The 15,960-nt window shown below is 52.4% G+C and overlaps 1 protein-coding gene across 1 annotated transcript; it reads right to left on the bottom strand.

The window, feature by feature from the left end:
* Window positions 1-2,086: 2,086 nt before the first annotated feature.
* On the bottom strand, window positions 2,087-2,947 carry FOXE1 (forkhead box E1). Its single transcript, XM_072360332.1, has one exon. It carries the CDS (start codon window positions 2,945-2,947, stop codon window positions 2,087-2,089), a length of 861 nt encoding a protein of 286 aa, XP_072216433.1.
* Window positions 2,948-15,960: the final 13,013 nt, after the last annotated feature.

Genomic DNA, 15,960 nt, shown 5'->3' with positions numbered 1-15,960 from the left:
TCATATGTACACACAGACACGCAGTCCACAGTGAGTTGTGCATTCACCAGTGCAAGCCATCAGACACAAGCAGCAGTGCATGCAGACATGCCTGCACCGGCACCCCAACACACACATGTGCACACACATGCACAGCCACCACCTTCAGGCAGAACAGGCACACCAAGAGCCAAGGCACACCAACAGCCAAGGCACACTGCTCAGCTGCAGCTCCCTCAGAAGCAAAGCTCTGCCCTGCTTGCACAAAGCCCAGGAAACACAATCTGGTGAGTGAAGGGATCCAGCTCACACCCTGCAGGCCCAAACACAGCATCGCTCCAAGCAGCATGCAACCCTAGGTGGCATGCAGGCTCCTCCTGCTGTTCAGACTGGGAGCAGAGCTGGGAAGCTGCAGCACTGCCCCTCTTGCAATGGTAGCAGTCCCTGGGCACACCAAGACTGGGAAGGACACGGAAAGAGGCAGTGCTGCTCCTTAGGAACAAAGGCGCAGGTGGACACAATCAGGTTCACAGATCGCCCAGGCCAGGACAGCATCTCTGGGCTGGCCCACAAGTGGATCATCCACCACAGGGCATCCTCTGAGGGAAAAGTCTGAAAAGTCCTCCAAGGGGCTGAAGGTTCAGCTGTCCTCAGGGGATGTGAGCTCTTTGCAGCAGTGTGCACCAGCAGGACAAGAGGCATGAAATGAAACTAGAGAAGTGCTGAATGTACAGAAGAAACTCTCCCCAAAGGACAGTCAAGTTGCCCACTCTGCTGTCTCCAGCCTCAGACACTGTCTAGACTTTGCAAGAGATCCCCAAGAACCTGGCCTTACTCCTGGCTGACTCCTTTGAGCACGAGGCTGGAACAGAAGCTTCCCAACTTCCAGCCTCGCACCTGAGTCACGCTGCAGTCTGCACCTATGCTCAGACTTTGACATGCACACTCTCCATTCCCAATGCTCCTGCTGAGGCTCCTGCTGTGCTTCCCACTTAATTTTCCCCACTCAGAGCTCCACCAATTCGTACGACCCATACACCAGCCTTCTTCTGCCCCACTCACACAGCCTCCCACCTCCATAGGACAAGGAGCTGTATGGGATCCTTGCAGTAGCAGGGCTACGTCTGCTTCCCCCTGCTCACAGCCCCTGAGTGAGACCTGCTCATTTCTGGGCTTCCTAGTTCCCTTCCAGAGGTTGTGGGCTCTGTTTGGAGCAATCTGCCTGGGTTTCTCCATGGATCTATTTTAAAGATATAAAAAGAGATTGCCTCTCACAGATAGATTTTAAAGTCCCTCTCCACATTTTCTTCTCACTTTTCCATCCTTAGGAGAGCTTGGAAAAGAAAATGTGCAACCAAAGATCTGAAGACATCATCTCTGCCTTGCTTTTGGAGGAGATGCTGTCCTTTCTAGGCTATGGGCAGAGCTGGGCTGACTCTAGGATTTAACTGAGGACGGGAGCATCCTCCCTGAAGATCTCTGGCCCAAACCACCACGGTCAAAATTCAGTGTTGGATCCCACTCTAAAGCCAGATGAGAATCCCTGGGCTTTGTCCAATCAAGTTGGGAAGAGCTCTGAGGGCAGCGACCCCAGAGCCTCCCTAGGTCTCTCATACTTCTAGGGGCTGATGGCAGAACTTTCCCCTTTGAGTCCCAGAGTTCTCCCCACCTCCTGCAGCACACAGCATGCCACTGGGCTCAGCTGCTTCCCCAAACCTTTCCCAGTCCTGGCTGTGTCGACACAGCAGCACCGATGCGGCAGGAGTGTGAAATGAGGGACGCGCTACCATCGGCACCACGTACCACACTTGCACTGCTCCGCTCGACGGGGCTGGAGAGGGCACCCTCCTGCCTCCCTCCTGCCCGAGACCGACAGGCTTTTCCTCTGCGAACAAAGTCACGAACAGCAGTTTTTTCACAGCGGCATCTTCCGAGAGTCCCAGGCATCAGCACCGGGAGGGAGCGGGGAAGGCGGCGGGGAGCTCTGTTCACCTGCCCGCCCAAAGCAGGCGGCACCCAGGGGCTCCTTCACCCAGCCCGACGGCGGCGGGGCTCTCCGGGCGTCCTTCGCCTCCGCCCGGTGCGCGCCGTCGGGCAGGGCCGCGGGTCAGAGCGCGGGGACGAACCTGTCGGGGCCGCCGGGGAAGGCGCTCTGACGGAGCCCAGGGTCGGCGGCGCCCACCTGCCCGCCAGCACCGTAGGCATGGGGCAGCGGCGCGTAGGGCGCGGGCGAGCGGCGGCCGTACAGCCCGGCGGGGGCGGGCGGCGAGGCGGGCAGCACGAAGCGCCCCGGGGGCGCGTACAGAGGCCCCGCGCCGGGCGGCGCGTAGGGCCCGTGGGCGGCGGGCAGCGGGCCGTAGCCGTGGGGCAGCGCGGCACCGGAGCAGCCCTGCGCGGGGCAGGAGGCGGCGAAGGCGCAGGACGGGGCGGCGGGCGCCGGGGCCAGCTCGGCGGGCTGCGGGAACAGGCGGCAGGGCGCGGCGGGGCGCTCGGCGAGGAACGCCGGGTAGGTGGAGAGGTCGCTGCGCTTGAAGCGCTTCCTACGGCGAAGGAAGCTGCCGCTCTCGAACATGTCTCGGGCGTGCGGGTCGAGCGTCCAGTAGTTGCCCTTTCCGGGGCGGCCGGGCTCCCGCGGCACCTTGACGAAGCAGTCGTTGAGGGTGAGGTTGTGGCGGATGCTGTTCTGCCACTTGCGCGGGCTGTCGCGGTAGAAGGGGAAGCGCTCGGTGATGAAGCGGTAGATGCCGCCCAGCGTGAGCCGTCGCTCGGGCGCCTGCCCGATGGCCATGGCGATGAGCGCGATGTAGCTGTAGGGCGGCTTGCCCCGCTCCGCCGGACGCTTGCGCCGCCGCCGCCCGCCCCGCGCCCCCGCCGCCGCCGCCGCCGCCGCCTCCTCCCCGGGCGGCGCCGGGTCCGCCTTCAGCGGCGGCAGCGGGGGTCCCGGTGGCAGCCGGCTTTCGGCGGTCATGCGGCCGTCGGGGCGGCCCCGGCGCGGGCCGGGACGAGGAGCGCGGCGCGGCACCGCCGCCGCGGCTTTTATGCGGCGGTGTCCGGCGGCTCCGCGCCCCGGCGGCCGGCACTCCCCCTGCAACGCCCCGCATCCCGGGAGGCGCGGGCAGGGCCGGGCGTGCCGCACCGCCGCCGCCTCGGGCAGGGGCAGGGGTAGGAGCATCGCCCCGCTCCGGGCCCCTCCAGCCCCGCAGCCCCTCCCCGGCTTCACTCTGCCGGGTGGGAGCCCCACGGGCACGCGACGGGACCCCACGGTGCTGGAGTGCGGCGCGCAATCTCGGCTCGCAGCCCAGTTCACTGACAGATGCAGCGGGGCAGTGAGTGAGCGGGCTTGGATAGCGACGTGCAGCCTGTCTAAGCGAGACGTGCTCGGACCGCAACCCCCGTCTCCAGCACTGACCCGACACAGCGCTGGGTGCCTGTGCGCTATTTCACCCCACGCAGCCCGCTGGTCCCAGTGCCTCGGGACTTTGCCCTAACAACCTGGAAGGAGCTCTCCTGGGTGCTCCGTGGCTGCTGCTGGGAGCTGCCAGCCCCTTCTTGCCTTTTACTGGGATCTTAGGGCTAGACCCACGTCTGAGTGACGCCAGCTGGTAAGAAGTGCTACCCCTGCACCAGCACTGGAACAGCACAGCTGCCTGCGCTGGCATGTGGAGCTCACGACCAGTGAGTAGTGGGATGTGAGACTTCTTGAGCTGGGATGGATGAAATCAGTGTGTCCAGGCGTGCTCATGGGTGTGTGTGCACAGGAGACAGCACACGCAGGCACACAAGTGTGCTGGGGCACTGATCTGGGCTTGGGGGTGCATATGGAGCTCATGGGTCTGCAGTGGGATGTGTCTGTGTGTGTGCAAGCACAGAGATCTGCAGTGTGCTTAGTTATGTGTGGCAGTATGCTTGGGTACAGGGCATGATGTCCACGGGTGTGCAGAAGTGGGTTTGTAGGCAGGCTGACATGCAGGGAATGGGTGTGCAGAGATCTGGACTCAAAGGTCCGTGCAGATGTTCTGCATGGCTGTGCAGCTGGTGCCCACTGTCCCTTCTCCCAAAACTCGTGTCAGCAATGTGATGAGCCTTGAGCTGTGGAAAAGCACTTCCAGAGCCTTTGGGACCATTGCACAAAGGGTCTTCAGGTGAATAAAGGGAGATGCTCCCAGTGAAACAGCAGTGCGGCAATGCCATTTCTCCACTTAGAGGCAAATTTGTATGCGCGAGGACACATTTGCATGCACCAAACAAGCCCAAGCCCTGGTTCTCAGCTGAATAAGAGGCCCTAGAGTCTCAGGCCACTTGCCTATTTCTGTATCTACTAGCAGAACAAAAAGCAAGCAGAGCCTCTTTCTGTCTGAGTTGCAGCCCCAGGAGCTGGATGCAGACATGTGGCAGGATTTGATGCTGCATGCTGCAGCCTTCGTGCCAAAAGTCATCCTCCTGCACCGACACCCTTCTTATTAAAGTAAGCAGAACCCTGGGGTAGTGCTGCCCTGGAGAAACCCAGAAGCAGATTCTTCCTGCATGAAAGCAGTGGAGCTGCCTCTCCTGCAGTGCCCTCCAGCTCACAGAGATCTGAAGTGAGGCAGGAATTCTCTGATCTGATTGTCTGAAAATCAGCTTAGTGTCTCAGTCCCTCTGGGGCTGTGCCTTTCTGCGCCATGCCAATTCCATGCCTCCAGAGGGCAAAGTCAGATCATGCTTCACTCTGCACTGGTAGATGATGGAGAAGGAGAGGTGTATGCAGGGTAGGATGGCATGCTGGAACTGCTTCTGCCCTTCCTGCTGGTGATGGAAATGGTTTTCCAGAGAAAGCACTTTCCTTAGTAGATCCCAGCCTGTAAACAAAGTGAACTGGATACCAGAATAATGTGTATTGGCTCCTGTTCCTCCTTCTCTTTCTCTCATCATACATGGCAAGCCGCAAAGCCAGCTTCTGTGAGTGAAGTGGCATTCATGTAATGCTATGTTCTGGTGATTATCCTCAATCTGAAGTTGTCATCTGCCTACTTAAAAGCACTTCCAGATCTCCAGTCTGGGAGCAGGGGGAAGTGGGACTGTGGGATTCAGCCAGGTGCATCTCAGGCTGCTGCTCTCCATCTCCTATACATCAAAGTCCTGCCTGTTGCTGGAGCAGGAGGGTTGGTGCTCTTCCTGTTCAAGAGCATTTTCCTTCTCTTTTGATTCAGCCGTGGTAGAGAAAGGACAAAGATTTTTGTAATGAAAGAATCAAATGCTTCTGTGTAGTCTTTTCCCCACTACTGGTTTACCAAATAACATGGGAAATCTTATACATTGGCTAAGCGTTCATCACACAATAGAAAATGTGTGATATCTACAGGAGTGTTAGCCATTCGAAAGCTGTGGTTTGTCCTTTCTTTTGGTCCCAGTGTCAAAGTTTTGGACAGCACCAGCACTGTCCGAATTTCACAAGTCAGATCCTATTGCCTTCAAATGCAGCAGATGCTCACTGGTTTTGAGACCAGGCGCTGCAAGATACGCCCTGCACAAGAGTACTGTGCCACGGACTTGCAGTGCTGGAGTTTGTTAGTAGCAGTAGGTGCCAGAGAATTATCCCATCCAAAATCCCATCTGCTTGGATCTCCAAAGGCAATTTCCAACCATGGAAAAAATCCAGTCCTCCAGGCATCCTTCATTCCTGACTCCTGTGCTGCAAACCACACCCCTGCAATACTTCAGGAGTAATCTGGGAAGCCCTGCTCCCCATCAGCCCCATGCCCTGGAGGGCTTCTCCACCACCAAACTGGAGGGAAGTGGGCATAAAGCGTGTGGACAGCCCTTTTGGGTGCTGCACACTCATAGCTTCGGTTCCAACATCAGAATGCCTCTCATCTCCAAAGGGAGAAAGGTTTAGTTTTGCCTCCATGTCCTAGGAACTCAGAGCTGTATTTAATGTGCTTCCAGTCATGTCTTCACTGGAGCCAAGTTCCTAGATTGGATCAGCTGAACACAAGTGGAACAAGAGCAATATGCTGCAGCACAGCCTGCACGCAAAGCACAGCTGGGTCTCTGATGGGATGGCAGGCTTGGTTCTCTGTTGGTTCTCTTTGGCACAAGGACACCTCTGCTGCAGGCATGGGAGCACCAAAGCCAGGCACGTGATGGCACTCTGTGATAAAGGACCCCTACCTGCAGCCTGTGGTGAATATGCAGGAAGGGACCACCAGGCTGAGTCTGTTGGTCTGAGTGAGGTGATGAGCACATCGTTCACTTCCAGAGCACGTATCCACATAGAAGAGTACAGAATCATTGAGCTGAAGGCATCGTGCATCTGACTGGAGTTGGTAGAGGATGAGAGCAAAGTGGTGGCTGCATGGATATGTGGAAACACTGTGTGGTGGGGGCTTGGCTCAGAGACCAGAGGGAAATCTCCAATGGGAACTGATGTACAGCTGCCATAGGGGTTGTGACCATGCAGCAGGAGAGAGGCTGGAAAGCAACAATGAATGGGAAGTGATCTTTGCATATTTGCATCAGGAGATGTTTACATGCCCACTCCGGCGGGAGCCAGGTTTCATGCTGCATCAGTAGCCTGGTTGCTTATCATCAGTTGTGTTTTCCCAAAAGCTATCTTCCAGCTGGAGCAATATTTAGAGCCAGTTTGCAAGAGAATGAGCTGTCTATTCTTGCCTCTGTACCTCCAAGAAATCACTGGGAGCTGAGCAGATCTGCCAGATTCTGTAAGAGGAGGAGCTGACTTTTTCTGAGAACATGCAAAGTAGAATCAGGCTCACTGCTGTAGGAAGAAAACCATTTGCTATGCTTTTTTTTGCAGGTGCTGTGAGGTTTGCATGGCTCTCGCTCCTGTAAAGCCTGTGCATTTCAGCAGCTCATGAAAATCTTCCAGATGGTATCTTTGAATAGCCATCAGGCTGCTGGCATGGAAATAAGTTCCCTTGTTTTGCCTACCAAATGCCCTGTTTCAACAGTCATTCAGCAGTTTGGAGAGGCTTAATCCCCTCACAGTGGCTTAGATCTGTGGCATTCACACTCCCTTTAAAAATGCTCTTCCTTCCCCTCCGAGTCCACCCTGCCATCCTTGGGGATGGTGGCAAGGGACACCAGCCAGAGGGTGCAGATTTTGGCAACAGAGTCACAGGCATGTCACTAACTTTGGTTGGGCAGAGAAAGGCCGAGCATGGAGGACACAGCTGTGGCTTAGGTCCTGCAGGATGAGCACCTGTGCTTCATGGATGCCCCACTGGGACCCGTCTGCTTTGCTGTGGGGCCCACAGGGCCTGGAAGACCCTGAGGCCTGTGTTGTGTGAAGCTGGGTTTTGCTTGCTGGAACTCTGGTTCATCCCTCTTTGCAGCCAGTGGTGAATTATGACACCTGATAGACAATAATAGCAACGGATGCAGCAATTTGGAGATAATAGTTCATTGCTTACCTAGGAAGAATAATTATTTAATTACTTGCTTTTATGTGAACCAAGTGTCCTTGCAAATATCTTGCTTTATTGCAGTATGTTATATGGAAAGAAACATTTGCTTTCTTTTTCTTCATTGCAGACAGAACAACATTACTCTGGACATCATCTTTTTCTGAACAGTGCTACAGCAGGATGCAGAGGGGTTGGATCATCTTTAGACAAACTGTTTGGAGATTAATTCCACAGCAAGGTAGGAGTGAATTTGTGGTTGTGTTCTTTGTGGCAGTGTTCTTGTTGCTGCATCCAAATAGGGCCATTAGGTCTTTAACAAATTGCAGTCGAGTTGTCCTACGATTTAGTGAACAGTTTAATGAGTCTGTCCCTGACATGTTGTTCTGTGTTACAGTCCTTGCAGAAGGCTCAGCATCAGTTTCCTCATGATCACAAGATGGTGGGCCAGCCAAGGAGGGCAATAACAAGCTTAGGAGCAAGTAGATGAGAGAGCAAGGGTAGAGCAGCGGTGAGAGCATGTGAAGGAGGAGGAGAAGGAGAAAGGCAGTGGAAAGGAAGGGTTGGGCCTGAAGCTGGAAGAAGATTAGAGCCTTTTCTGGAGGACTGTCTGGGATGTCTCTTTCATGGAGAAGATCTTGAAGAGATAGACAAAAAAAAGTGATGCCCACCAGAGCGTTCTCCAAATCTTGACTTGGAGTTAAAGACTTCTATGTGGAAGCATCTACTAGGTTTGAGCAAATGGACATGAAAAGCAATGTTACAGCTTTTTAGGATTGATCTTTAAGGGTCTGTGAGATGACTGTTATGTTCTTCATGTTCTTTATTATTATTTTAAGGACAAGGAAGATCTGTGATCAGTGATTAAACAGTATTACTGAACATTATTAACGTTGGAAAGTTAATAATGAGAAAATACTGTGTAACTTTCACATCTTCTGTTTCCGTATTTGCTACAGAACCCTCTTTGGCTCCAAGTCATTTGTTTCCTCGATCAAAGCAGAAGGTAGGCCCACTGTTTGGGTGAATCAAAGCTGTTCAACAGAAGTAGCATTCTTTTGCTCCAGATATTTAGAAGTAAAAGAGGAACAGTAGGAAAAGGAAATGCTCTGAGTGCAGGTGAGTGCATTTATGAGCTTTCCCATGTTCTTGTTTGTGGCAGTCTGTCAGCCTGGCTGGAGAGCCCAGGCACCAGCCTTGTGGATGGACTGAGAGTTTGTCCTGAGGAAGGAAACTGCTATCTAATGCCCAAATCCGATCTGAGATGCTTCATTATGGAAACAATGTAGGAATGAAAAGGTTGGCCTGAATCTCTGAGTCTGGCCTGTTTTTGAAATGGGGAAGACTGGACATCATCCATGCGGACCTATGGCATGGGTAGCACTCTTGTATCAGCCTGCTTGCATGCCAACCAAACCTCTCTGAGGTACCATGGCCACCTATCTGAACTGCTAGGGCCTGAACAGCAGGCCTCGAACCAAAGCTGACCTCTGGATGAATCTCACAACCACTGATATTCACAATAACAAGTATGAGGGCAACTGGTGATGTATCTTAATCACTGTCACTGTCCTCGTGTAGCAATGGTTGGGTGCATTGCCTTGCTCTGCATTACTCTTGCTGCGCCATTTAATTTATCGTCTCACTGCTTTAAAGTTGAGATAAACACTCTGTTTTAACTTGCTGTCTGTGGGCTTTATGCTGACCCCTCCTCTGGAAAAACACTTCTCCATGGCCACACGTGAATCTCCATGCTACATGAGGGAGTATAAAGTGCTGGTCCTTCCTCTGCAAACCCCTGCTCTGCCGAGGGCTGTGCTCTGCTGCTCTTACAGTCTCTGAACAACACATCTGCTGCCTCTGCAGGGAGGACCATGGCAAAGAAAAGTGAGCTTAAGATGGCATCTGTGTCTGTGCTGAAGCATGCACATGTTCCTGAGTAAAGCAGCAGAGAATGCAAGGTGCACCTGGCTACAAAGAGAGCTGTGAGTGCCATCTGCCATGGGTGAGCTGAGACGTGCTGGGCGCTGAGGACTGCTAGGCACTACAGACTGCTGCTCTAACTCCATGAGTGATAGCTGTAAAGAGCCTTTATTCCCAAAACAAATGTACAACAGGATAGCCCGGGCTTACTTGTGCTGGTGGACAAGATTGAAATGCTGTTACACAGAACTCCTTTAGGAAAAAAAACTTGTTTTGTTGTGTTTTTTTTTTTTCTTAGGCCTTTTTGTTCTCATCACGTCTCTGACCATTCACCACTGTGGTAACCACGGCAGTATTGCCCTGCTCATAAACACCTCCAGAAATTTCCCAGAGCTTTTCCTGAGCCTGTAGCACAGTAAATAGTCCCAGACAAGGAAACTGCTTGTGTCTTGGTTCAGAACTTTGCCTCTGCAGGACTGCAAGGGCTGTGAATAGCAGCAGTACTGCTGCAAAGCCTGTGAGGATTTACACTGGGTGAGAATCCCAGCATTTACCTGAGGCCATGTGTATTTCCAGGAGTGTGAGTGCCATGCTAATCTGGATAGAGGGAAGGGCTTTTAAGTTTTGTGCTGCATTTAAAGCCACGTGCTTTAACACTGCTGTGTGTCTGTGCACTGGCAGCATCATTTGAATAGTCTGGCCTTAATTGTTCAATTATGAGACCGTATGTCATATATGACAGCTGTGCCTGAGGACAGACTTTCAAGGGGACAGCAGGATCTCTATGCTTTGTGCCTCGTGAAGCCCAGCAGGTATCACACAGAAAGTCTCAGCCTCACCTGCACTTTCAGCAAGAGGTTGGACCAGAGACCTCATTATTCCTGCAGTTCTCTCTATTACCATGAGAGACACTGTGAGGCTGAACCCCGATTCCCAAAGGTTCCCACCAAGTCATCTCAAATCCTGTCAGCCATTTAGGAAAATGACCCATGGACACAAGCAAAACAGCTTTTCCTCCTGCCAGGTGTTCTGATCTCATTTCTCCCAGCTGGCTCTGGTGGTTTTGCTTATGCCACATAGGTCCTCAGACACAAATCACGAGCTGAGCACCATGCTGCAATGTGGAAAACACCCCACAGGCAGCTCGCTATGTCCCCCACTCCTTCCCTGGGGTGGGAAGCGGCACTAAGCTCCTGGCTTGTGCTGGAGGCCGTGCAGACAGGGTGTTCCTCGCTGCTTGAGTGTAAATAGCTGAGCACTGGAGGTAATTTCTTTCAGTCACTTGTTACACAGCTTTATTGAATGGGGAGTGTCAATTTTTTTTCTCTTCTGAACTAGTCCAGGCAACACTGACAGAAGAGCTGAAAAATAAGAGCTAGTCCTGCAGGAATGACTCATTCTGGCATAGGATTTGCAGAGCAGGATGAGAAGTTCAGGTAAAACAAAGGGAAATGGAGGCCGCAGTAAAACTCTGTGGTTTGGAGCATGACAGTTTGACTGCTACAGAGTCCAAGTTGGAAACCCCCTCCCAACAAATTGCTCTACTCAACACCTTGGTAATGTCTAAAGCAAGGCAGTATGTGAGCTCACTTGTTCCAGGCTCTTTCCCATGGGAGCTGTAGATCGGACTGCTAATTACCATGGGACTGGAAAACAATTATTATTATTTTTAATTAAACACAAATAAAACAATGGCTGTCCCTTTAAAGTTTAACTTTGAAATATTTTCTGCATTTTTTTTAACAGGGGTTACACCAGCCAAGTTCAGACAGAGCAGCATTGGATTTTTGACAGAACTCAGGGCTATTTGCAGCCACTTTTCTCCATCAAGGATAACATGGCAGGTAAGGGTGAAAGCAGAATTCCTGTCTAAATAAGTGGGCAGGGAGAAGGGAGGCTGGATTTCCTGAAGCAGCGCTGGACATAGAGATCATTCTCCTCTGCACTGTTTAACTACTTCAACTTGCTTTCTTCACCTGAAATCCTTGCATGTGTATCCAGCAAGTTGCAGAGCAGTGTTTCAAAGAGAAGCCATCTCCAGCATCTGGATTGGAGGGTGTCATTTTTCCACTATTTTTAAAAGCGTCTCTATTTGTAAGATAAAAGTGTTGATGTGGTAACAGCAAAATGCAGGGGTTGCCATGAAGTCACAGAGTGACTTTTCTGGTATTTGTTTATAGTAAGAATACAGCACTTGCATAAAGGTTGTACTCACTTGAGGTGGTGAAAGTATTGCTGAAACACTGGGAAGTAAGACCCACTGTGATGCTTTAAGGGAGTTTATTGATGAAGTGGCCAGAACATTAACAGCAAAGCTGCAACCTTTCTGCCATAACCAGTCCTGTTCTGCAGACCACGAGGTCTGTACACTGTTGGTCTGACATTGTTGGTCTGTACAGGTGAGCTGAGAGCTAGTAGACCTTTTCGTGCCTACACTTGGCATGCAGTGAAGCACTGAGGTCCCTGTGCCCAGGCTTCTGCAGAGAGCACAGGTGCCCCCAGCTACTCAGACTTCACGAAGCACATGTTGCTGTCAGGGTAGCTGCAAAAAACAGCAACACATGGCAGGTGTAAGACTACCCAGGATCTGATGTGGTCCCTTCTCCAATATCTGTTGGGGCTTAGGCCAGGCGAGGCTGGCAAGAGCATGCAGTGAGGCTGCAACTGCTTTCTTTAGCCTGGCCAGCCTCAGGGCAGCCCCACCTTGCAGGCACATTCCCCTGCGGATTAGCCCTGCAGGGAGTGTAGTGCCATAGGAATGTCCTCACAGTGCAACCCGAAACCCACAATGTGTTGCAGCCTGAAAAACTGGATGGGTGGTAGCCCTCAGTGTTGCGTTGGAATTCTTCATGATGAGGATGCTGAGGCAGTGGCACAGACTAGATAAGCTCCATCTGGTGGGGGGCAACCAGCCTATGGCAGGAGGGTTGGATCAAATGATGTCTAAGGTTCCTTCCAACCCAGGCGATTCTGTGATTCCACGATTCTCTCAACTCAGACCCTGGAGGAGATGACTGGAGGGATGGTCACCACCTGCCTTTCAAGATCTGGAATGCTTCCTGGCAGCTCCAGCGCTGGATGAGGGCACTGCCAGCCCACCTGCATTCATCTCCTGCTACTTTTTGCCACTGTCTGTGGCTTTGAGGCCTAATGCTGCTACAAAGCAAGCTGGAAAATGGGTTTTCATTTCGACACTTTGGGGACTGAGCCCTCCCTTGTACACCAATTGAGCTGCTCAACACAGCTGGTCTAGCGCAGGAGTAAACCTTGTTCATATAGACACGCAGCCAAGATGTGTATGCTGTTCTGCTTCCTTTCATACACAGCTCTTGGAGAATCATTTTTCTGATCAGAAAAGCAACATCAGCTCACATTGCCACTGAAGGTCTGATCTGAGTTAGGAAGTCCAAAGGATGTTTATGCCAACTTCTTCCCTCACAGGGCTCAGCCTAACCTTGCACACTGCTCTGCACACCAAAGCCCTCCCCATAACATTTTCTCATGTGATGGGGCACAGCTGGACTCTGGCCCAGAGCCCCCCACCCCAGGCACAGTGTGGCTTTTAGCCAGCCCTGCCACCTATCCCTGCTGGCATATCAGCCTCCTGGGTCTCCCCTCCCACACTGGGTGTGGAGAAAAGCCTATCTCTCAGGGCTGCTGTGCACAAAGCAGCTTTCCAGTGAGCTCATCAAGGATGGAGTCAGCGCCAGAACGAGTGCAAACAGAGCATAAAGGGTTTGCACCCACATGCCAGCCCAATGCAATACATATTTGGTAACCAGGATTGAGCTCCTGATCAAATTCCTGCTGATTATTGCCCAACCTCTACAGCAGCACATGAGGTAGGAGAGGGGAGGTCCACCTATCACACACCATCCTCTGGGACAGCAGCTGCTGCTGCTGCAGGGTTTGCTCCTGTTCAGGCTGCCAGGCCTGACTGCCGTGCTCTGTGTGGGTCCTGTCCCCATGTGAGCAGCTCGGTGGGCACATTTCTGAAGCATGTGGGTCTGCATGTGGCTGCCTGGCACACAGCTTGTCCCACCAGCTCAAGCAGAGGTGTAGGACTTGCTCTGGCAGTAGATGTAATGAAGCCAGAGGCTCAGGGCTTGCTTGTCCTGCTTGGTGGGGGCAGATCAGATAGTTGCTAGCAATCCTGTGTGGCAAGGCAGAGCCCCAGATAGCAGTCTGGGACCCCATGAGATGAAAAGCTTCCCATCTGTCTTGTAACACAGCAGAGACTGTGTTCAACATTTTGTTCACTACTGGCGAGGGTCAGGTGAGGCTTCAGAGAGGTTTGGAAAGAAGGAAGAAAGGAAGGAAGGAAGCCCAGATGTCATTGAAGAAAAGCCATAGTGCACACCCTGAGATCACCATTTCCATCAGGAATTGGTAAGAGTAGCAGCGCCTGTTCTTCATCCCTTCCCCATATAACAGGATAACACGACCTGCCCAGATTTGGAGCACTCTACCATCACAGGTGGCCTTGGGTGACCGCGGTGGCTGGAACTGAATTGCCACCTGCAGCCTGTAGCCCCCTATCCTGCTGAACCCCACCAGAATGGAACAAGTACCTGCCTGGTACTGATGTGGAGAGCACAACCCATAATGACTGGGGCATGGATGGGTTGACATCGGGTGTGGACTGACCCAAGGCAGATCTCCCAGGAACAGGGCATTGCTCTTTTGCTCTGCCCTCGTTCCTTCACTGCTAGGAAACAGTTCTGCACCTAAGTCATGGACTCATCCTCCTTTCTTCCTCCTGCATTCCTCTGTGGGGGTCATCAGCAGAACAGCAATAGCTACAGGATGGGCATGGTGGATTTCCAGCTCCTGCCTTTTGTGTCTCAGGGATCCTGACACCTGTATGCTTTCATCCCTCTCCTAGCGTTGTCTCAAGCATGCATTGCTTCTGCTAAGCTCCTATTTCCTGTCTGTGAACCAGAGATAAAGTTATTCCATGTCCTTCCCCATCAAGTTCTGGCACATTTGGCAGGTGCTAGGTAGGAAACATCTGAACCCAAACCTCAGCACTGACTCATTACCACTCAGGCCCTTAAAACATTCCCGCACAGTGTTTTTTTTCTCCCCAGAACCTTTCCCAGCCTTCTAGGCATGGAGCATGGGCGGCACGGTGCCAGAGCAAGAGACTGTGCCTTTCCTAAATGGTGCCTGAGGTCCTTCTCCACGTTATGGTTCTCATCATGTACCGCTTCTTTGATTTATTTGCTCTTTTTATTGTTTTGGGGGAAAAGGGTGTTGTTTTAAAGCCTAGAGGGCTTTCAGGCTCACTGTATGTGGTGGGGTCACATAGAGAGAAAGGCAGCAGTAAGACACATATTTCTTTCTGGTTTTATTCTGAGTCAGAATAGAAGATTTTCTGTGCAAAAGGACGTGGAATCAAAGTCTGCTGCACAAGCACCTTTCTTGGCCCAGTGATGGAGGCACCTAAAGCTCACGGGCAAGCCAGTTCTCCTGGGCTGTTCCTGTCCTACCATGCAGGGCAGCTCTTGTGGAGAAGGACAGCAATTTATCCCTGCTCCCAGTACTTGGGGTAGCACTGTGGGGTCCACATGGCCTCTTTCCACAGCAGTGAGGTCACTTGGTTGGTAGAAGCACTGGGGAGCACGCTCCTCTGTTCTAGCTGATAAGCCCAGCAGCACACGTACCTCCAAGCATTGAAGAGGGGTGTGACAGCAGCTAGCACTGCTCTGGGCACTCTGACCACCATGGCACTGGTGGCAAATGCCATGTTTCTTAAAAGGCTGCAGTAATACCACAGTGCCTGTCCTGGATCAGTCAGCATCTTCTTGAATGGTGCATGTATGCACTGCGGAAAAGCAAGAGCCAGGCTGTCCCACTGTGAGCTGTGCTGTGCACTACACCAGGGATGGGGGACCCTGTGCTCCAGCTGAAATAGCACAGGGTTCTGAGAGGGTGACCAGGCAGCTGCTCCTGCCAGGAAGGGTTCATTGTGCCTGCCCTGCTCCAAGGACTTCTGGAGTGTTGCTCCATGGAACTGCTGACATGTAAAATGTGCAAACACTTCTCTGAGCAGAAGTGATGCTGCCCCTGGGTCCACTTTCTGGCCCAGTGGTCTTTAAATGACTTGAGCCTCAACATACAGGGCTCAAATGTCTCCTTCCCATGCCCTCCTGCTCCTGTGGCAGTGTATAGCCCAGGGAGAGAGCATTGCCCCTGAGGGAGAAATGTGATGGGCTTGAAAAGAGTGTTGTGTTTAGGAAGTGGAGCAAAGGTGCCACCAAGAGAGGGGCTTTGGTGGTTTGAGTCCACTGCAGACTTGCTTCCCATTGCTCCCCATGGCCCAGCAGAGAGTGGGCCTGCACACAATTACACGCACCAGGAAAGACAAAGTCTAGCAAGCAGCTGAAGCACAAGGTGACCTAGCAGCTGAAGGCAAAAGAAAAACAGAGCCCATTCTGTGGGGCTGGGCTGGATTCTGACCAGGGATTGTATGTACTCATCAATGGCTGGACATCCTCGCTCTGCTCACACTCCATTAGCAGCAGACTGATGAGTAACTTCTGGGTAACAAGGATCAATATTTCTCAAATGCAGCCCCATGGTGATTATCTTCATCTTTCAAAAGCTTCAGTCACTTTATTGAAGAAGCAATTTCCTGTTGATCAGATGGGCA

Source organism: Excalfactoria chinensis, chromosome Z (assembly GCF_039878825.1).
Source record: "Excalfactoria chinensis isolate bCotChi1 chromosome Z, bCotChi1.hap2, whole genome shotgun sequence".
Lineage (NCBI taxonomy): Eukaryota > Metazoa > Chordata > Aves > Galliformes > Phasianidae > Excalfactoria > Excalfactoria chinensis.
Note: the sequence above shows the minus strand (reverse complement) of the source record. Positions and strands in the feature narration are given on the sequence as shown.

Excerpts from the sequence above, each read along its gene's own strand:
- FOXE1 (XM_072360332.1), bottom strand. The coding sequence starts at position 2,947 with ATGACCGCCGAAAGCCGGCTGCCACCGGGACCCCCGCTGCCGCCGCTG.